Genomic DNA, 23,054 nt, shown 5'->3' with positions numbered 1-23,054 from the left:
GAGAAGAGGGAAGGATGTGACTACCTTAGACTGCTGGAAGTAGAAATGACTGAAGTTTCAACACTAGAAGAGAAAGATGGAGGCGAAAGGCAGAAAGAAGGACCAACACACCCACGATGCGTTTTAAAGGAGAGCCTGAATCGGACAGTTCTCGGGACCGCCGTTCGGGAACGTAGCTGACCCCTAACTCCGAACAGGTAGGCCAGGTCTGAAAAGGTTAACAATCATAATCACTAACCCATATTGAACATTTACTATGTACCAGGAACTGTTCTGAGAGCTTTAAACAACTGTTGTTTAAAACATGGCTTAAAACAAGCATTGGAGACACTACTCCTGTTCTAATCGTATAGATGAGCAAGCACAGTGATATGCCTGGTGTCATCAAGACCGAGTGCAGCAGAGCCAGGTCTGAAACCTCGTCAGTTGGGTTCCGAAGCCTGCACTGTGCAGCACTACTGTCCCTACAGCATAAACCACCGTCACTAGGGACAAGGGGCCCCTAGTAAATGAGAAAAAATGACTGGTGACAAACACAGGGAGTTCCACACACTGAATTCCTACAGATACTGAGTATTCCCTTGTTAAAGAAAGAGTAGCAAGTAGAAAACCTCGGGAATGTAGCACCCATTTGACAAATACTTGCTGAACATCATCCACGATTCCAGACACCACTGGGGATACAGCAACCACCAAAACCAGTCAAAAAAAAAAAAATCTCTACAGGAGAAGAGTCAAGTAGGGGGAAAAAAGATGTTTTTAGAACATCCTGGAAGATGGTAAGGGCTATGGAGGATTTAAAACAGAATGACTACAGAACTAACTGAAACGTTAGCACTTGAACAAAAATGGGAAGGAGATGAAGAAGACAGCCCTGAGGATGTCTCCAGGAGAGCATTACAAGGGGAAGAATCAAGTCCAAAGCACCTGGCGAGGCTGAGGACCAGCAGGAGGACGAGAACGGCTGCAGGAGGGTGAGAAAGGGGAAGAACGGGACATGGACGTCAAGGAGGGACTCAGGCCGTGCAGGACTCCAGCGCTTCCTGCATGAAACACAACAGCGAGTTTGGGGCATGACCAGATTTACATTTTTAAAGGATCGTGTCAGATGTTGTGTTCAAAATAAATTATTTCAGTCCATGGTGGAAGCAGGGAGACCAGGCAGAAGACTGTCACAATAATCCAGGAAAGAGAAGACGGCGTGCTGACCCAGGATAGAAGTAGTAGTTTCAGCGAAGATGGGTCAGCTTTCAGGTTATTTCTGAAGGCAGAGCGTAACGGATTTGCTGATTTGTAAGACTGGAATGAGGAAGAAAGGAGAATCCGGGATGACACCAATTTTTTTCTGGTCCAAGCAACAGAAAGATGTCATTACCTGAGAAGGGGAAACTGTAGGTTTCCCCACAGGTTTGGGAGTGAAGACCAGTTCGGCTTGGAGGGGTATAAAGTAACCACTACACGTGGAAATGTCCATCAGGCAGCTGGGTGTAAACTTCCAGGGAGCGTGCGGGCCTGTAGTTACATATTTGAGGGTCACTAACATGCAGATGGTGTCGACTGCTTGGTATACCTGCAGAGTGTCCTCTGGGTCTGACTTGTCTTTCTTGAGTATTTCTGTAAGTAAGGATTTGTATTTTATGACTTACTCTTTCTTAGCAGCATTTCTTTAGAAGTTACTTTGAGAGAATAATAAATTCATTCTCTCTTGCAATTAGCATATGGGTTCCTTGGACCCTTTTATAATAATTTAAGGTACATTATGAGATTTTTAGGGATCTTATTTTTCCTGTAACTTGAAACATTCTGATATTCACCAACCTTTGTTCATTAATTATTCCTAACCACCTTTTAAGAATGGCTCCAAAGATAGCATAACAAATGACATACTCAGAAGAAGGATGCAAAAGTGAAATAAATCATCACTAACACATCACCCTTCACTTTTCTCACTGCATTGTACAAAGTACCGGGTCACCTTTCAGGAGGCACTAAAGAACACTGGAGACACCATCTCTCTAGTTTGCTTAGTTTTCACTGAGTTCAGTTGAGAATTCAGTTTTTCACTTCCCACCCATAATTACAAAGAAAAGAAAAACTAACACAGAAATATGTTTCACAACCATTACATGAATACAAACATGGATAGCAGTACTCTGAACTCTAAAGATGATGGTGAAATTTGGTATGTAAGTGAAATTTGGAGACTTCTTTAGACGATTATATCCTAACTAGGGTGGAGGGCAGATATAGGATTATATCCTAACCAAGATATAATCTTGACCAAAGTAAAAAATCAATATTGAACATGTATTTTTAAGAACTAAAAAGAACTATACCTCCCTCAGTTCAACAGAAAGAATTTCTTCATGAGTATTCTGCAACAAAAACCGAGACTATCCAGTTTTGCTGAAACGACATGTGATGGTATTCTTTCACCTCTTAGAATGCGACAAAATGTACAGTTTGTAAGTGGTTCCGGGCTGAAAGTAGGTGGATACAGATAAAGGTAACGGGGGCCCTGGCTGGTGCGGCTCAGTGGGCTGAGTGCTGGCCAGCAAACCGAAGGGCTGCCCATTGGACTGCTGTCAGGGCACAGGCCTGGGTCAGGACACGGGCCAGGTCTTCAGGTGGAGGCATGCGAGAGGCAACTAATTGCTGTATCTCTCACACATTGCTGTTTCTCTCTCTCTTTCTCCCTCTCGTCCCCTCTCTCTAAAAATAAAGAAATAAAATCTTTTTTTAAAGTAACTGGAAAGAAACAGATGAAATAGAAATGAAAAAAAATTCTTTGATCACTCCAAACTGTTTATAAATCTAAAAGTAAAAACATTTTATAATTATGGAGCAAAGACATTCACCCTCTCTTCAACAAAATTATATATTGTCAAAAATTTAAAAAATCCTTTATATACTGTGTTTAGACTATGTAAGTGCAAAGAGAATCAGAGGTATAAAAGGTGGGCACCTATAACAGATATATTTGGAATCTGGAATCAGAATTTACAAAACACGTGTGTTCCAAGTTGATGCACTATAGCTCATAAGTAATTAAATTCCATGCAAAGAAAGTTTCCTTTTCAGGTATACATGCATCCAAAAGCAGGAAAACAAGGGATGACACTTTGGAGAGTGTGTCAGTGAGATGTCACTTATTCGGAAGGTTCAGACCCGCACGGGTGGAGGGCGGCAAAAGCAGCAGGAGCGAGGCAGAGGGCCACAGCAGCGCAGGCACAGAACCTGCAGCCCCGGGCGGGCGGGCGCACGCGGAACCGTGACAGCTCCAGATCAAGTCTGGGACCGCTGTGAGTACTGCCCAGCAAAACACCACTGTGGTTTGCGCTGTGAGGAAGAACAGGGTTGAGTTTTAATGGATCTCCATGTCCACCGATAGAAAAGGAAGAGAAATTCAGAGCCCATTATTTAGATTTCAAAGAGATTCAATGCTTCTTTCAGTCCTAAGAAAAACTGTTAATGCTCTTCTCAGCTCAGTGTTTTCTCAACTATTAACAAATTCAAAAACCCCATTTAAAAAAAGAATACACCTGAAGTGATCCTGTACTATTAACGAGGGTAAAGGAGGGCGGGCAGACAGCTGATGGAGTTAGACTCGGAAAGACTTGGAAGAGGGCTGCAGGAGAGCTTGTGTCCGTTTCCTCCAGTATGGCCGACGTCCGCACAGTGCATGGCTTCATTTAGCGGGAAAAGCTCCAATTATAAGATTGCAAATTAATAATGCCTCACACAGGTAGGAAAAAAATTCACTGGAAAAGATTCAGAACTAGCATGGACTCATACAACAGAAGAAAGAGGATACAAGAAGGAAAGCAAAACAGGAAGCACTGCCCTTGTCCACTTCTCTGTGTGACTTCTAAGGTACCACCTCCGATTCTTAACAAGAGGTTGTACAGCCACACCCCCGGATTCACCTTTGGACTGTCCTTTTCCTGGCCGTGCCCTGAACTCCTGAACTGATCTTCGCAAAGGACCCATGTCTTAATATCATCATCATTTGCCAGGCAGAAAGGCCGAGCATTTTCAAAATCATCAAGTCCTGGCTGCTTTTTTGTTTAACAGTCCCTTGCTCAATTTGTGAATCGATTCTCACACCTCACTATAAGAAGCATCACTATAAGCAGCAAAATGGCACCTTCCACGTTTTGCTTGGAGATTTACGTAGCTAGATCCCCTGGTGCATTAGACGCACCTTCTGCTTCGGTGACTACAAACAACAGCTCTGCTCAACTCTGCCCTTTCTTCCCGTGTCCTTTTCTTTAAGGCCTTATGGCAATCTCTTCAAAGTTCCAAATTTTACCAACGACGTGTTCCAGGTACTCTTTCGCTAAGACTCTCCTCAAAGTCCACTGCCCAGTTCCAAAGTCACTCCCACATTTCAGATTTTTGCTACAGAAGCAACTCACTTCTGGCACCAAAATCTTCAGAGGGTTAGAGAGCGCAAGCACCTAAGATGAAAGCCACAATCTCTTTGTAACCAAACCTTGGGCGTGACATCCCATCACTTTTACCATTATTCTGCTACTTCAGAGTGAGTACACTCACAGGCGAGAGACTGCACAAGAGCGTGCACGCCAGGAATGGGGGCCACTGGGGGCCATCTCAGAGGCTGTCCGTCACAGACCAGTGGCAGGCGTAACAGAATACTGGCTGTGAGCGCTGGCTGAAGCAAGACTACAGGCTTGACTCCTGCTTCCACGTTGTAACATCACTTCCAGCAATAAAGTAACAGTTGTGACAGGACCGGACCCAGTGCCTCGTACATGGGCGGTGCCCAGGAATCTCTGTTCCTTCTCCTTTCCGATTCCAATTGCTTTTTAACAATCTTGAAAATTTCTCTGGTATAGGACGAAATCTGCAAACATCTAGTACTACAGCAACGTGGTATAGAGCAACATGCAAAAACACAACTTTGACTTTCAATAAGTAGAGGAAGCTTATTTTTGATAAATTTAATTTAATAAAATTAAACAAGAAAACAAAAGGATAAAAATAATCATCTAAAATTAATGAATGTAGCAGAGGGGAACACACACGCAATAGCAACTGCTATCCCCTAACCATGTCTCCTGCCCACACTGCCATCTGTTTTTAAATGGGAATGTTTAGTGAGACTTTCAAACTAATCTTGGCAAAAAATATTACACTGTTATTTTTTATCTAATTGGCAACTATAAGCACAATAAACAGAATAAAAAAACGATTAAGAATCTTTTTATTTAGAAGTTAATCTGAGGAGTACATTCGGCAGTGTGGCTGAGCAGAAACATTGCCCCCATCCCACAGACGAGACGCACGGCGCAGAGACCTTGCGACTTGTTCGTGACTGGGCAGCGAACAGAACTGCAACCGCAGACAAAGTAATAATACACAGTGAAGCCCCTGGCGAGTTATTTCTGATCTTCAAAAATATGGCAATCTGGCCAAAATAGCCAACAATTAAAAGGTTCATCTCACACTCAGGAAAAATAATTTGACAGTTATATAAAAAAAATAAAAAGGAGACTTTGATTTATTTTACCTCTAATTTAATGGTCTAGATTCAAATAAGAAAGAAACACAACATACGAGTTACTACACAAATAAGATAGTACAGAACCTACAGATTTAAGTGGAAGCAAAATACTGGGGTATTTTATTTGGACACTTCGCTACATACAGTTCCTTAATTAACCTTTCAACCAGAATTTGTGGAGTGCCTGTTCTATGCCAGCCTTTTATTAAAAGTACTGTATGTTATCTCATTTCATAACTGAAGGATACAAAAAAGCATTTATGAAGAGGAGCAGCAAGCTCACGTTCAGAGGAAGAGGTTAACTACAGACAAGAAGGCAATGCTTAAAACCAAATCCCAAGTTTTAAAGGCAGCACGTATTTCCGGAGCGAAGGAGGGAAAAGGGCAGTAGTGCGGGAGCCTGTGCCTCCCAACATCTCCTTGACTCACTGCAGGGAGGGACGGAAGGCCTGGGCGCTGGGCAGAGGCTCCCTCAGGACGGCTGGATCAGGCACCTCTTCAACTTCGGCACTTAAGGAGGAAGTAAGTCTATGATCGTTTCTTTGGGGGACGGCAGTTTCTAAGTGATTCATTTTGATCATCAGCAGACGTCTACTAAATGTCCACTCTGGACTGTACACGAGGACACCAAGTAGCCCGCCCCGTGTCCTCGCCCTTCACCGACGTGTGTGCTTTGACTGCGCTGGTTTTCAACCTCTCCCAAATGTACAATTTACAGTCCACAAAAGTGAGTATTTGCTTAATTGGGTACAAATTTATTCCCTAATTTGTAAATTTTCCAAACAAAGAAATTCCATATTCTGGTTTGAAACATGAAAATTATACTTGGTTACGGTTAAATGTCCTATTAAAACACACCGTATTAAAACAGTCATACCAAAATAAGGCAGCTTTCTGGTACAACTGGGACCTTATCATCTTTTCGCATTCATGAAGGCTTTCAACTCCACTCGAAAACTGTACCCACTTCCCAACCCTGATATCCCAAGGCCCTTGAACCACATACCTGAACAACCACAAGAGCACCTGCTATCGCTGCTTCTAGTCCCTCCCTGAACCATCCCATCCACGGGACCCAATTACAAAGCACTACACTTCAAGGAGGTTAAATATCGGCATGCTAAGAACTGAATTCCTATTTTCTACGAAATAATAACCCGGCATTCAATGTCTTCCAGTTTATCCACCAAACCACTGAGCTTCCATCCCTCTCTCTTCCAGTGAGACGGGCCTCTTTACATTCCCCAGAGTTTCCCGCCTTCCTTCTGCTCACCCCGCAAATGCCCAACCAGTGCCCGCTACGTGCCAAGCACCTTTCTAGGCGCAGAGGATACGCCAGCGCCTTCACAGAGCTTATGTTCCAGTTGAAGGGGAACGACATGAGACACACGAACACACACCAGGTCCGATGGTGGTGGCTGCTATGGAAAAGTAAAGATGGGGAAGGGGATGGAAAATGCTGCGCAAAGGGGCAGGAAATTACCGCCTGCATCGGGTGCTCGTGATAACACGACACCTGAGCAGAGGTATGTGGAGAAAGAGCAGGACAGTACAGGCACGTGCTAGGGCCCCGAGGCAAGGGTGTGTCTGACATGTTCACAGAATGGCTGGGAGTGCAGCAGAATATGAGCTCAAAGACTTAGCCAGGGAAGTAATTCATAGAGGACCTTACAGGCCAGGAGAGGGCATTTGATTTTTACTGTGAGTAGTGTATGAAGCCCCTGGAGAGTTTTGGACTAAGGAGCGATGTAATGTGACATTTAAAAGGAGCCCTCCGGCTGCTGTGTTGAGGACAGACTTTGGGGAGGGGGTTGCGGACGAAGAACAGAAGCAGAGAAGCTAGTTAGAAAATTATTATAATAATACAGGCAAGAGATAATGGTGGCTTGGGCCAAGATGAAAGCAATGGGACTCTTGAGTAGTCAAGTTTCATGTTTATTCTTGACACCACACCTTTTGCTTATGCCCGCTGTCTATCTGGCTTGTCTGCCTTTAATCCTGCCAGAATCTAGCTTAAATTATACCTCCTACAAGAGATCTTCCCCAGCCAATCCTATCTTCAGCGAGTGCCCCTTTTTCTGAACCCCTGTTAAGAACTTTACTACCTGCTGATTGGCATGTAGTCTTTCCTACGGTGCATTGTTTTTCATCTACTTAACTTCTGTGTCTGCCCTTTCACCCCATTATTCTTGAGGAAAAAGGGAAAAAAATGTTACAACTCTTGGTATCCTAATCACGCTGCATAAAATTAAGTATTCAATAATGTTTGATGATAATCAAACTGAATTTTTGTTATATCTCAAAAGAAATGGTTGTATACTCACTTCCTCCTTAAACTGCCAAAGTCAGAAAGATGCCAGACACAGATGTCCGGAGGAAACCTCTGACCGTCACCCAGGCCACATGTCACCTTGAGCTACAGGTCACCATAGCCGCCGCCCTAGCCGCACTAGTCTCTCCGGACCAGTGGTTTCTGAAGAGTGGTCTCTGGACCAGCAGCATCAGCATCACCTGGGCATTTATTAGAGATGTAAGTACCCAGGTCCACCCAGATCTGATGGATCTAAAACTCTGGAGGTGGGGCTTGTAATCTGTGCATTCTGAGAGACAGTGTGAAGTTTGAGAAGCTCTGGCTTAAAGGTTTAACTAATGACCCTGTTTTTCCACGGGACTTTCGGAACGACTCCATCCTGGCTTACATCCTCATTCACCTCAATCAGCATCAGGAGTCCGTCCCCCCTTCCAGATGGCTCACCCCCTGCAGCTCTGCGCACCCACTGGTCGGATCCCCTCTCCCGCTCTCCCTTGCCCTCCTGAGCCCCAGGAGCCATGAGCGATCCCAAAGCAAGCTCTTCCATACACTGACTCTCTCCCCTGAGATGTGCCCCTCACCTTTTTGTTCTCAAGCAAACCTGGCTGGCCCTGAGAATACTGCATCTTCTGCAGTGAAAGCTTTACTCCCGCCCGTCACACACCTCAGCAGGGGCAAGCATCCTCCTCCTTCCCCCTTAACATTGAGTGTCGGACCTTACAAGTATCCGCCCTGTTTTCCAACACCACTTCCAAACCACTTCTCTTCACGCCACCTAAACTTTACGTCCTTTGAAACAGGTTTCACCTGCTGCCCTGCTCAAGTCTGAGGACAGGGCTCCCTGTCTTCATCGCCCTCATGAGCCTTCTCATTCTTGATGACTTCAACATCCACCAGATGACTTATCTGAAGTTGTTGTCGTTTTAGCATCTTCAGCACCAACTATATTTTTTAGCACTTCACCTGAACCGCCCTTCTAGCATCTTACCCCGGTGTGTCATCACCAATAACCACGCCGTCTCCAAAAATGTGGAGCATTTCAAGCATTCTGCTCTCACATCATCGAGTTGGCTTGCTCTAGTAGTCTTCATGCCAGCATTTCTCCAACAGTCTACAAGCCGATCCTACCACGTTTTCAGTCCTCCTCATGTTCTGACTTCCCTCCTCAGCCAGCTTAGATTCCAGGGTAAAACACTCTCAGGCGTGTGCTGCATGCAGCCCCGGCTGGCTGTGAGTGCTGCCCCACACAAAATCCTAAATTTATTTAAAACATTATGAGATTTTTTTCGTGACTACATGTCACCGTGTATTTAATGTGTGGCCCATACAACTCCTCTTCTTCCAGTGCAGCGCAGAGATGCCAAAAGGCTGGACACCACTGCTCATAGTCCTTTTCAAACATCTTGTTTCCCTTGTCCCCTTTTCTCTTAGTCTAACTTATTTGGAAAAACCTCAGTTCCTGGCTAAATCCAACTATCTACTTACTCCTTCCTGTCTTGCATCTAAACAGAAGACTGCTAGATAAAAATCACTTAACTGACTTGCCATGCCACTCACATCAAGCTTATAAGCACGGATCTTAAGCTCATTCCATCTCCCTAGTAAGCTCACTCCCATTTTCTGAGATGACCCCTACTTCACACCTGTCCTCTCTCCTCAGATGCGCAAGCTTCCTTCTCTCCTCCCTACCCGCCCAGTGTCAGCTTTGTTCATCTGTATGACACAAAGAAAGCAGACAGAATCAGAAGACTCATTGTTCTGCCTACAGCCAATGCCGCCAGCCTATCTGGCTCTGACCCCACTATGCCCTCCTTCCTATTAAAAGGCAAAGAAGTGCTTCCGGCCCTATCTAAGGCCAATCCCTCTTCTGTGTGCTGGATATAACACACTTTGCTCCACCGATTAGTCTCCTCCTTTTCAGAATCCTCGATTTCTTCCCCTCTACTGGATCTTTCCTGCTGAAATAAAACTCGCCTAAACACCACCTAAGTTTTAAAAATCCTCCCTTGAACCCACATACCCATCCAGTTACTACCCCAATCCTTCGCTCCACTCCACAACTAAACAATATTCACTGTCTCATCCTCACCTACCAATTAACAACTCAAGCCATTCTGACTGGCTATTTATCCCCATCATTCCAAGTGAAATGGCTTTTAACAAGTTCACCAGTGACCAACATCCTCCCGAAGCCAATGGCCCATTACTTGGTCTTCAATTACGCAAACCCAGCACGTTCTTCTCCAGTCTCTGATATCACACACTTGTCCCGCTCCCCTCCTACCCTACCCAATTCCAAGTATTCTCCAGACCCCACTGAAATGCCCCAGCCCTATTCTCTTGTCACATTTCCTCCCCAGGCTTTAAACATGTGCTGACGCATCTCAGCCTTACACCCTCACTCACATCTCTCTTCCAAACTTGACTTGTATCAAATGGTCACTGAGCTTCTCCACCTGGAGAGGTTTCGAACTTTAACAAGTCCACACCGCAAACACTGTTTTCTCTGCACTCTCTGTTCTGCTGTAAGGAGACGGCCCCTCCTCTCTAATTCCTCAAGCCAAAGGCTGAATAACCCAGGCCCTCTTCCACCTCACCGCACATGCACGCCCTCTTCAGCCCCACCCAACTGCCCTCCACAGTCCAGGCCACCGCCTCTTGCTCAGATACAGTAGTAGCTTCCTGACCGGGAGCAAGGGAGCTATTCCTACCTTTCCTAAAGAGTATCACTCTCTTGCTTAAATCTCCCCAAACCTTCCCATTTTAACTAGAACAAAACTCAAATTGCTACCACAGGGAATGGTCTGGCTCTCATTGCATCTCCAGTCTTATTTTCTATTCTCTGCACTCCAACCACACCACCCCTCTTTTTGAATATCCCCAATGTGTTCCCATCTGAAGACTGTATTTGTTACTCCTCCGGTCTGGAATGCTTTCCTTCCCTGTTTTGACAAGATGGTGTTTCTTGTCATTCAGGCCTTTTTCACCCCAGCCAGAGCACTCAGGTTCATCTACCCTGTCTTCTCTACAGCACTTATTAGTTCCTGAAAGTGTCCTGTTCGCTTAGGTGCTTACAGTTTTCTTTTTCCAGTTAGAAAAATACAAACTATGGGAAAGAACTCTGTCTTACTCATGGTCTTTCCCAACCCCTTAGGAAGTGATCAACACACAGTAGTCATCAATAAGTGTGCTGTTTGAATTTCATATAACATAATGAGTTGTTTAGCCCCTTACTGTTTTTTGAGCTTTTAAAATATGCATCAAACCAGCTTCACCCAAACTATAAATATAAATTCTGCAATAATAGAAGCCTCTTGTTATCTTTCTAATATATAAATCTGATTATATCTGATCTTGCTTAAAAATCTATCTATGCCTCCTTACTTGAATAAATAAACACCTTAAACTGTTCAAATAATGTGGCCTCTGAATTTTAAATCTTTATCCACCACTATTCCACTCGTCCCACATGTACAAGCCACATGGAATTATATATGGTTCCCAAACATATATACCGTATGTATATATATGGTATATACATAGGAAATATTTTTCCTAGTTTCCTTCTCTAAAACCTAGCTGCATCTCGTGGTCCAAAAAATAGACACACCTAGGTTTTAGAGGAGGAAAATAGGAAAAAAAAATTTTTTGAAGCAAAAGATGTGGTAAAAAGGTACATAGTCCAAAAAATATGGGTCCTTTTTTGCCAACCAATGACCCTTTCTACACCTCACCCACCCTGCTTGTCCCCAACTTTTGAATCCTAAATGCTGTCAGCTCGTCTGTCCTCTCTCTGCTTTGCTTCCTGTTGAATGGGAGAGTTCCCTTTACTCTTAGAACCAATCCTACTTTCTCACAGTGTAAGAGCAATTATCCCTTCTCTTATATAGACTACTTCTTCTCAGATGAATTTATTCTATTAGCTCTGAAACATGATCAAATCTTTTATTTAAAATAAAGCAAATAAATTTGTCTCTACTCCTCCTCATACTCTTCCAGCCACTCTCCACATTCCTCTGGAGTCAGACGTTTCCAACAACTGTTCATACCCACTGATTCAATCTCTCCACTTCCTTGCCTCCCCGCCAACTGCACTCTGGGGCTTCTGACCTCCTCAGTCCACAGAAACAACCCTCGCCAAGGTCATCAGTGACCTCTGTGTTGCTAAAACCCGTATTTCACATCTCTCTTCCTGCCACTCTTTTATCTTAATTTCCTAGTGTCCTAGTTTTCCTCCTGAAGAACAAGTTCTCTGGGACCGTGTTCCCTGCCGCCTTTGAGGGCTCAACTCCTCCACCAGGCACTAACCTCTCTTCTTGCTCCACATTTTCTCCCTACAGGCCATTCTCCTCTCAAGCCATGATCATGCCTGCCTACAGCTTCAGTTACTATTGCCTGCATATGTCTTGCAAATTTATAGCTGAAGCCTCTATCTTTCCTTATGTTTCCAGACCTAGGTAGCCAACTATCTAAACAGTATTTCCCCTTAATATCTCCAAGGTACCCCCCAAAAACCTGAATCCAAAATCAAACTCAAGACCCCTTCATCTTTATTCCCACGAACGCACGCACGCACACACGCACACAACCCCTGTCCCCCTCCAGATCATGGCAACACCTCGTCAGTTGTACCTTCTGAATCTCTCTCCTCTTCCAAATCACGGACATGTCCTGCCACTTTCTATGAAGATCTGTCACACAGTTCTAGTTCTCTCTAGCGCGTGTTGTCATTTTCATTCTCTGTCACTTAGACTGTTACCCAACAGTCACCTAACTACTCTCTGCATTCTTACCCGCCTCTAATCTGTGTAGATAGCATTTTAAAAAACAAATCTAATTATAAACTCCACTTCAGCCTACTCCAATCTTACTTAAAATCTTTTAATGGCTTTTCACTGCCAAGTATCTACTCACAGTATCTGGCCTCCAATGTTATCTGAACTAAACTGTTCCTACATTTTGGGATAACTCAATTTGCCATTAAGCCTAGTTCTCTAACTGTGCAGAACAATTAGAATGGCAATAGAGCGATAAACAGTGAGCATCAAAAGATCAGCCCGGCTGTGACCTAAATAATAGCTGTCGTTACTATCACTCCCTTATACTTTGCTTAGTAGGAGAATCCCAAAACCCTTGAACACAATCTCAGAAACCTGTTAGGTACTAACAGTCCCATCATAAAGAGTAGAAAACCGATGCTAGAAAGGTCATACCCGACAAAGGGCACCACCGAGACCAAAAACTACCATACTGCGCACCCACATTTTTGGCTCAAACTTTCAGGAAAAAAATCTTTTGTTTTAATTTTTAAAAATTCAATTATTTATTTATATTTAGATACTTGTTTTTTGTACTACAAAGGAATTTTAGCATTTACTTTTGAACATATTATGGTGCAAGAAATTTTATGTAACAAATAATTACAAAACACAAGAACGGATACACTTTTAACACATAGCATAAATAAAAGAATTAAAAATAGTTATATGGAAATGGAATTAGGACTACCCATCTATAATGCACATCCTTATTTTCCCTCGAAAATTTGAGCAAAAAAGTATGCCTTATACACGGCAAAATACAGTATTAGGCAAAATCCAGTCTTTTGACTCACAGTCCATGATTTACACGTTTTGTGATAAAGCCACCAGTTACTACTTTATTTCTAAAATGGCTGATATACATTTTTCTAAATTTACTTCATTCATGTTCTCCTAAGAACTATCATATCCTTTTTACAACCTGGAAAATCAAGGTACATAGTTTAGTAACTTGTCTGAAGTAATTATTAGGTATGGAAACAGTTCAGGTTACCTTAATTTTCACTTCTCTACTCTGCCTGTATCATGCTAAATGGTAGCAATGATAAATCTGACACCAGTGAACAGAAAAGAAAAAAAGAAAGAAAGTGTGATGTAATAAGCTCTGAGGCCAGACAGACCAGGGTTTAAATCCTACCTCTGTCAATCCTAGACCGTGTGAGTATAGCACATTACTGAAGTTTCTCCTTTCTCACCTGTAAAAATGAAGATAATCGCTAAGCCCCAGGTGTGTTGAAGACCAAGTAAGGTATAGGCCTAATACGTACGTTATCACTCAATAAATGGTTTAAAGTAAACACAACAAAACACTGGCTTCTGCCCAAAGAGGAGGACACTGTGGAAAGAAGTAAGAGCCACAGAGGTTTGGTCTGGTGTTTCAGATGACATGAATTTCCAGCTCTGCCAGTTACCCACTAACTGTCACACACTCTGGGTCTCCTCATTTATACAACAGAGGTAATGGCAGCCCTCGGCACTGCTGCGAGGAGGAAATAAGATAACATATTAAAGCACTTTCTTAATTGAATAGCACCATAGAAAAGTCATTATCATCTGTGTACATACACTCTCTATCACTGTGTTATAAACTCTTGAGGACGTGAGGTATCTTAAATCATTTTCGTGTGTATAACAGCTGGTAGCACAGTCTTCTACCCATTATAGGCATTCATCAAATGTTGGCTGAATGGACTTATTAAGAAGACAGGATTAAACGATGATTAAAAAAAAAACAATTCAAAAAAAACCCCAGAAGTTTATCCATACAGAATAGAAGGAAAGAGAGCCTGGTACCAGGCTAGCTAAGATCAACCCAGACGAGGAGAACATGACGTGCCTTCCGGGAATTTCAGTAAGCGGTCTGTAATTTCGTTTGCTGGGTATCAATTATATAATCATCAAATAAGTAAGTTCCTCAGTACAGGAGTCGTGTGTGTGTGTGTGTCCCTCCCCCCTCCCACCCTCCCTGCTGTGGACAGTGAAGAGGAGAGAATAAATGCCCTAATGAATGCCGCACAGTACTGCCCCCTCCAAAACACAGTTTAGACAACAGCAACAGGGAGGTTCTCCACCAGGAAGCACTTTAATCAGGCTTCTCTGGTGACAAGGACGTAAAATACTGATTAAAGGGAGCCATGTTTCGCAGAAAACTAATTTGTGTTTGTCGAAGTCCTCCTCACAGGAATTCAAAGACACCCTCACACTAAGAAAACGCCCTGGGGCGGCGAACGTCCGGGGCCCAGTGCTGGCCTGCACTAGTTACTGACTGAGCATCGCGGGCCACCCACTCCGGTAGGTGTGTTTCTCAGAATTATCTTCGATCCTCACAATAACCCTGCGTGACGGGCATTATCTTCCCTATGTGATAAATGAAGAAACTGAAGTTCAGAGGGGCTACATAATTTGTTCAAAGCCACACAACTGGACATGGCAAGGTGGGGTTTAGATCTAGAAAAGTGTCTCAGAGCCACATTCTTTGCGCCGTACCATGCTGTCCGCTGACGCTACCAAAGCCACTGAAAAGGGGGGTGAGGCATGCAACAGGAGACTGGGGAGGCCTGGCACAGGGACACATGCAGAGCCCGGACAGCCTTCTGGCTCCGAGTTCTGGACCCGCACAAGCAAATTATGAGCTGCACGCACCTAACTACACGAACTAAAATGCTAGGATGAGCTGTAACTTTTACTCTTCAGCTCCACAGGGTCTAAAAATGTCTACACCACTCACAGGTATTGACACCTGAGCGTAGTTCAGTGCTTTTTCTAAAATACTTGGAAAAAGAACCTTTAACTCACCGCTGGTACCAAAACAAGCAGGCAATGGAGGTAATAATACATGTCCCACAACTTGCTCACGTTTTCCAGGACCCAAACATTCTTGCACAACTGAGTGTTGTTCTGGCCTGCATACTACCATACAAAATTCACTTCACAGAATTTCGGAGTTAGGAGAGGTTCTATTAGCTTATGGATGTAGGAACTGAGGCTCAGAACAGCTGAATGACTGCTCGTTGTCACATGGCTGGGTACTGGCCTAGACAAACTCTGGTCTCCTATTCCTGGTCCATGAGTTTCTCCACAGCACCTCCTCAATGCCTCCCACTTAATGTGTGAGAGTCCCTTCTCTATATCTGGGTGTAATGCAGCTCTGGTTCCTTCTAGACATTTTCACTGAGTTCAACAAATGTCTGGGGCACTGGGCTAGACGGTGCAGATAATAAAGAGCTAACACATTTTTTACCTGCTAGACAGTGCTACCCAAACGTTCAGATGTCTCGGCACACACCAAAAATGGTAACATGTACGTGGCACAAAGTGGCAAACAAACTAGAGTACACGTGGCCCAAGTGACCAGGGGAACCCTAGGCCCCACCAGGCTGCTCCGAGGGCTGAGGGGAAGAGTTATCTTGGCATACATGTGTCTCAGTTAAACATGTGGCCCTCTGGCTGGGAGACTGCTCTAGGGCGAGTAAGTGAAGGGGACTGAAACAAATTTACAAGTAACTGTAATATAAGCACAAGGAAAATAACTGAGGAGGACTGCCACTGTCTACTTTCATTAAACATAAGTGAGTAAAAATGAAATTAATTCAACTTGCTTTCTTTCGTAAGTCATCTTCCAAACAAACCCGAAGACAGCGGACCCCCTCCGTGCTCTGGCCAGCAGGGAGCTGGACAGTCCCACTGAGGCTGCAAGGGCCCCAGACCCAGATGCCTCGTTCACAGGGAGACAAAAGTACTTAGAGCATGCAAGTGTGCCAGAAAAGTCCTTTGACCTCTTACGAATACTACAAAAATAAATCAGTAGAGGGGAGGAAGTTACATTTCAAGATAATATTCAAATACGAAGGGAGGAACAGGAAAAGCCCCTCCCAACATACACACCCCCCACCAACCCTCTGTGAACAAGCTCCACAAACCCAGTTAAAATTCGGCCTTCTGGTATTTATAAATTTAGCCTGCCTGAGCCAAGTAGGTTTCTGCAATTCCAGACATCTAGGCTGAGGGGCAAAGGGCACAGTGAAACTTTCAAAAGCTGGCTAGTAGCCAAGGGCATCACATCTAGGAGGCTCCCTTAGCAACACACAACAGCTGTCTGCTTAAGAAAGGATACCGCCATCTTTGCAAGAAACTATAGATGCTCTCGTATGGAAAACTAAAAGCAGGGTTTATTTTTTCCCCTGCCTATCATTCTCCTAAAAGTTATCACATTTCACAATTGAAAAACATCTCCAATCCCAGTTGTTTCCCTCCATTCCAAAGCACAATGCCATAGTTAACAATAAATTAAAATAACGTAAAATATAAAGCTCTTGGCAAATATAAAATGTTTAAAAATGTCTGGTTATTAATTACTATTCTAGCTGCTACAGACTTGGTTTCTAACTATGAGCAAGTTACTCTTTGTGACTTAATTACTTCCCTCATAAAATTTTGATAACAAATAGTGACCTACTTCACAAGACTATTGTGGACAATAAAAATGATTAGATAAAAACTTATTAAAGTTTATTCCTTGTTAAGAATCATGCTTTCAGTATATAAGGAGCTGGTCTGCTTATCAAAGTCAGCGCCCCCCAAAAACACAGGTGGATCCTGACCAACCAGGAAGACGGCAGCTGCTCAGGGGACCGGCTCGTCTCACCTGCCCAGTCGGCCCTCTCCGAACCGCCCAGCCAGCCCAGAGGATAGCACCGCGCCAGGAGCTTGCCCTTGTGCCTAAGTCTAACCAGATAAACAACATTTAAAAAAACAAACCATGTCACAATCACTGCTGGGCTTTAAACCCTAGCGTCTGTGAGCAAAGGGGACGTGGCAGCCTGTGCTCTGCGGTGAGGGCCGTTTGTGCGAGAGCAGAACCTCGCAGCTTTCCACTCCTTATATGAGCAAGTGCAAACCCTCGCCCACAGCACTGTGTACTCACCCAGAGGTACATCATGTCAGACCCGGCTGCTCAGACTAGGCGGTCAGTTGATCCTGGACTGCAAAAAGGCACTTTGAGTAGGAAAGAAGGTGCCAGAATGGGGGACTAGGGTTCAGGGTGGGGAGAAACCCCCCCAAAAATCACTGGAGTTTAAAAACCGTCTGATCTCCTCCCCCCTCCTCCCTACTCTGCAGCTGACTGTTCTGTTGTTCTCTCTCCTCCCTCTCACCCTCTCTCTCTCTCTCTCTCTCTCTCTCCCCCCCTCTCTCTCTCTCTCTCTCTCTCTGGGAGTTCCCAGCCCCGTGTGTCTGCACTGGAGTGTACAGCACACTCTCTTTGTATTTGCCTTCAGGGAATCAATCTCTCTCTCTCTCTCTCTGTCATTTTACTTCTAGAAACACAATCATCACTCACAGAGATTATTGCAAAAGGCAGGGATGGGTGGGGTTAGTAATAAACCACCAGCACCAGTTTCTAGAGCTACAGATAAACTAGTTTAAGATGGGTTCTTTAAACATAAATGAAGCAATCAAAAAACTCTGACCTCCAAGATCAAGGGGAGTGAGCCAAGCTTGCTCTCTGCCCCAGTTCTTCTGGAGCCCCTTGCAAAAGCCAGACACGAACACAGAAGCTGCTCGAGGCCTACAACCCCCTCCCCAAAATGTCAGCCTTGCACCACTATTCTTTATAAAGTTTCGCCACTGATAATGCTGAATCTTAGAAGATTTCAAAACACAGAAATATAAATACACACACAGAGGAATAGGTTTTTGCCTTTTTTATTACTACTCCCCTCACTCAGATCAAGAGTCTCCCTTCTGCAAGGAGAAAGAACAAGGTTTGAGTCAAGTGGATTGTGAGCCCTTCCACGGTGCCAATTCTTCACTAGGAATGGTGACAGAGCCAAGACACAAAGCCTGGCTTTCCAACCCGGGTCTCCAGTTACTATCCTCGGGGTCTGGGGGACGTTATTTAACCTGCCTGAGCCTCTGTTTCCTCAACCAAAACCTGTACACAGCACTCCTTTTGAAGTTGCTGTAATTAAATCAAGTGATATAACTATGTAACCTCACCTGCCATGTTCCTAGTGACCACATTTTCTAATTCAGTTCAGTTCAAACATTTATTAAGTGCCTCCTATATGCCAGGCATATATTTACCCATTATGGTCAATGCTGAGCCTCAAATCATCTGTTCTAGTGGGTTTTAGTCAGAAAATAGCTGACTTCTCCATATGCTGATGCCCATGTGTGTTCCTTACTTGCCCACCCATTTCTCCATGTTCCAATCCAAAAGCCCAGCCCAGCTGCAGCTGATCTGTCCCTCTGCTGGGCTCCCAGTACCTGTAACAAGAGAGTCAGCACCTCTGCCCATTTCTGCTACAGGTATTCCTGTGCCTACCAATCTTGTCTCCTCTGTCCAGGTCTCTCAGGGCAGAGGTCATTGATTTCTGGCCATGGGGTCTTTCACACAGTGCCAAGCACACAGTAGGTGTACGGTAAGTTCTCAAAGGGGTCTGTGTTTTGAGGAATATTTCATTCCTTTAACTCATTAAACTGCAACAAAGACAAGAGCCCTACCACCTTCCAGCTGCCCCAGGGTTCCGTCTCCCTCAGACATGTCGGGACAGCTCTCTCCTGCGCGTAGCATCTCCAAGTAAGGTCTGAGGCTCACCGGCAAGGTCGGCCCTGTGCAGGTGGCGCGTTCACTCTCCGGTCTCTTACCTGCTACGTGAAGTTTCTTCTTCTCTTAAGGCAGAGGTCAAGTCACCTTCCCTCTCCTTCTGCACAAAGATGTGCCTTCTCTCTCCTTTCACCTTCAACTTGCAGCTCATTTAAACTTGGCAGGGTGGGACAAATATCCTTAGCCTCACCCAAACCTCTTCTTTTTCCTTCTGCACAAGCTCTCCGCTTCCTCTGAAGGCAGGATTACCTCATCTCCAGTACAAAAGAACTTATGAGACAGCCTTTTAAATGCAGAAACAAATCTTGAATTTCGATAAACTGTAAGAGTCTTTTATACATCCGTAATCAATTTTTATATGCAACTTTGCTGTTCAGTCTCCTGGCCCATGCTCTAAATCTTACCTCACCAGACCCCCTGACACTACACTCAAATAACTGTATTAAAACCGTACTAAGAGATTATGGTCCTTTCACGCTCCCTGGAGACACAAAATTGTTAATGTTCATTCTTAAGCACATGTCAAAAACAAACACAATAGAATTTCACATATTGTCACTTTATGGTCTGATCTTTTAATCAAGTTCAGGCTAAGATAAAGATACCCCTGCTCTCCTGCAGCAAAGTAGGGGAAAAAGACGTAGAAAAAGGGGAGCCTCAAAATGAAAGAAGAAAAACTAAAATATGTCACAAGAACTCTGACGATTGCCTCCAAAACTCCCATGAGTGCCACCACCACAAACTTCTTTGGAGTCACGGGAAGAGTTCATAAATCCCTACTCTAAATGTCTCTCTTCCTTTTCTGGACGTAATTTTATGAACTGGGTGGATAGTCTAGTCAAAAATCAAATGCTTCTGAGTGTTTTCTTCATATACATACCAAAAACCCACAGGCAGGTTAAATGAATCTTTTTATTCATGCTCCTGCATGTCCACATTTCCCTACCTTAAAAAAAGAAAAGGAAAGATGAAAGGAAACAAAGAGGTAAGAGAAAAAAAAAAAACAAAACCTGTCTCAAATCCTCAAAGTCAAATAAGGAAACCTACGCTTTATAGCTACTCAGGAGTCAGATTAAGAGACACAAAAATGGAATAATCCCACACTAGGAAGACCCCTGAAAAGGATCACAGTGTTATACACACCGGATTAAGATGCACACAAACTTAATTCTATCAGAACATTTTATCAGGCCGCGCGACTGTACTTGGAAGCTTATCGGCCTTTACATGAGTTCAAAGGGGAAAACTGTGTGAAGGGGAGCGCCGGGGAAGGACCTCTTCCAGGGAAGGCCACACAGGAAGTCTGGTGCGCTCGGTCCTGAGAACGAGGAATCGGACTCCCTGGGGCAGCAGCGAGGGTGCTGCCGGCGATGCTAACCCCGCGCTGTGTCGGGATCCCTGCTTCCCCGAGAGCCGGACTCCATGATGTGAAGGGCAGGGTGGGCAGAAGGGGCGTGAAGCCGCATTTCAGACTCCCTGCCTCCAAGTCTAATGATTCAAGAGACTTAAATTTTATGCCAGTTTTGTTTGTAGGTATAAAAGGCTGGCGGGGGAAGTATGGACATCTGGGGAACCGACACAAATTATCAAAAATATACCTGAGAAGTCAGGCACTGAATACTTTTCAAAAGAAATTTGAGGCAACCCTCTGTACGTAATCTATACCCCTCTCACTTTCAGGACTGGTCGAGACAACACAGACTGACCACAAACAATGAGTTACAGAACCGGGCCAGATGAGGTCCAAATGAATTTAACTTGTAAAAAAGGTTGAACGGATGGGGCTCTTTAAATTTGTTTCCTCTCAGCTTAAAGCAGTGATTCATTCCCACAGGGCAGTTCTATTAGAATCTCGCTACTCAACATGCGGCCCACAAGGCAAGCATCAGGGGAGGAGCATCAGGCAGGGGCTTCTTAGATACGAAGACTCTCGGGCCCCACCCAAGACCTCCAGAATCAAAATCAGCTCAGTACCAAAAGGCCCAGGTGATTCACCTGCACATTAAAGTCTGAGGAGCCGGTGAAGACAGGGCAGTACGCTCATGCAGCAGCAGAAACTCGGGGAAGAAAGGGGCAGCTGTGGTGCCACTTTCCAGTTAGGGGATCTGCAGTTACCTAAGCACCCTGCCTGCTGATTTCAATGTAACAACACCAGCTACCGTTGACTCAGAACGCACGTGCCAGAATGCTGCGTGCGTTATCCCACTGCCTGTCGCCATTATCTCTGTGCACTCTATTTTATCTCTTTCACACAGAAAAGGAAACAAGGGCTTAAAATGGTAAAAAGCAAACTTGCCCATGGTCTCACGGCAAGTGAGGAGTCGAAAGCTGATCACAAGTTTGTAAGACCCCAAGACCATTTCAACTACAACACACTTATTGATAAAATCAGATCAAGACGGCCCAAACCAAGGGCAGTTTTACCCTGGGCAGAACCTGCAGTCTGCCCCGGCCCATTACCGAGACTGCATGCACTGGTGGCAGGGAGACGTTCGGGCTCTGTGCACACACACTGTGCGTGAGTTTCCAGAGGGCGGGCTCTGGCCGAGCACGGCTGCTGTGGTCGACATCAGCAAGAGAACGATTCCGGACACTCTGGTGGTTCCCGTGTCCGGCGTCTAAACGGAGCTCTAGAGACACGCATGCGGGAAAAGGTACACATCTCGAAGCTCACCTCTCAGAAAAGCCACAGGCAAACAGATGATTTGTTAGAGCCCTTACCCCCACTTCTAGGGAACCCGGAGCGACCACCCTTAAAAAAGGAAAATGTATTATTTCAAGTGCTCTGTTTTTCTTTAGTATGTTCCAACCATACTCTCAAATAACCTCCCGTGTTTCTGACTAACTTGCCCTGGCATCCCTTCCACTACGATTTTTGACGCCATGAAGTGCCCTGTCCCAGCCGCACTTCCATCTATCCACCCACTCCAGCCCTGTCTTCCCTCCACTCCGTGGTCGGTGACTGCTATCCCTCCCTCGTGAACACCCACAATCGTCTGTCCTCTGCAGCACTGCCACGTGCCAAAACTCCAGTCCTGGTCAGATGCAACTCTCTGCCTTGTCTGTGCCTGGGCACAATCAGCTGAATGCTGCTCGAGATAAGTCACATAACCAAGCTGACGGACTTCATTACATAACCATGAGACAAACCTCAACTGGGCACTGGACAGTGAATGCCAAGCCATCCTCCCAAAGCTGCCCTTGCAAGCTTTCAGGCACGCCCAAACTACTATTTCTTACCTTCTCCTCAAACCATCCTCTCCCTACTCCATCCTCTCCCTACCCCCAACTCGGAGCTGTTGCTCTATTAAATATTTCATTTTAAAAGACAAGCATCCAGACAGTCTTTTCTGCCCACAAAACCGACAGTCCTGCCTGGAAATACACGCATCTCCTCCCCCTCGCATCCTGTGAGAATTACGGACACCTCCCTCACACCGAAGGCCCATTTCACTACTAGCACTCACACCCACCCTGCAGAGCCTACGTAAGGGTGTGCTGCGTTGACCACCGTGTCCCCTCTCTACTCATTACTGTCACGCCAGCAAATAAACACATGTCCATCTTCAGAAAACCTTCGCTCTGTTCTCACGCACTGATGAGGAAAGCAGACACTGGAACCCACTCTGGAAGTCAGGCTGGCAGTATCTATCCAGTCCCAAAATGCGCAGCGCTCAGGGCCCAGCAATTCCACCTCCAAGGAGCCGATATTAGAAAATCCCCACTGGAGTAGAAAAAAGCACACTAACAATCTGTAAGAAAAAAAAACACTTCAAAAATGTCAATGTC

General features: G+C 44.7%; 1 protein-coding gene across 15 annotated transcripts in view; it reads right to left on the bottom strand.

Annotated features, from left to right (window-relative positions):
* The window catches only part of RBFOX2 (RNA binding fox-1 homolog 2), a 255,504-nt gene that overhangs the window by 114,640 nt on the left and 117,810 nt on the right, over window positions 1–23,054 (bottom strand). The window contains exon 1 of one of the 15 annotated variants that reach the window (XM_045826624.1): window positions 17,583–17,810. The exons of the other annotated variants lie outside the window; for them this stretch is intronic. Coding sequence (XP_045682580.1) covers window positions 17,583–17,597 — 15 coding nt within the window. The 5' untranslated portion in view covers window positions 17,598–17,810. Of the gene's footprint in view, window positions 1–17,582; window positions 17,811–23,054 lie in introns of those variants that run through there. 15 annotated transcript variants of the gene reach the window in all.

The sequence above is a fragment of the Phyllostomus hastatus genome, unplaced genomic scaffold (assembly GCF_019186645.2).
Source record: "Phyllostomus hastatus isolate PE091 unplaced genomic scaffold, TTU_PhHast_1.1 phas_scaffold_755, whole genome shotgun sequence".
NCBI classification, from domain to species: Eukaryota; Metazoa; Chordata; class Mammalia; order Chiroptera; family Phyllostomidae; genus Phyllostomus; species Phyllostomus hastatus.
Note: the sequence above shows the minus strand (reverse complement) of the source record. Positions and strands in the feature narration are given on the sequence as shown.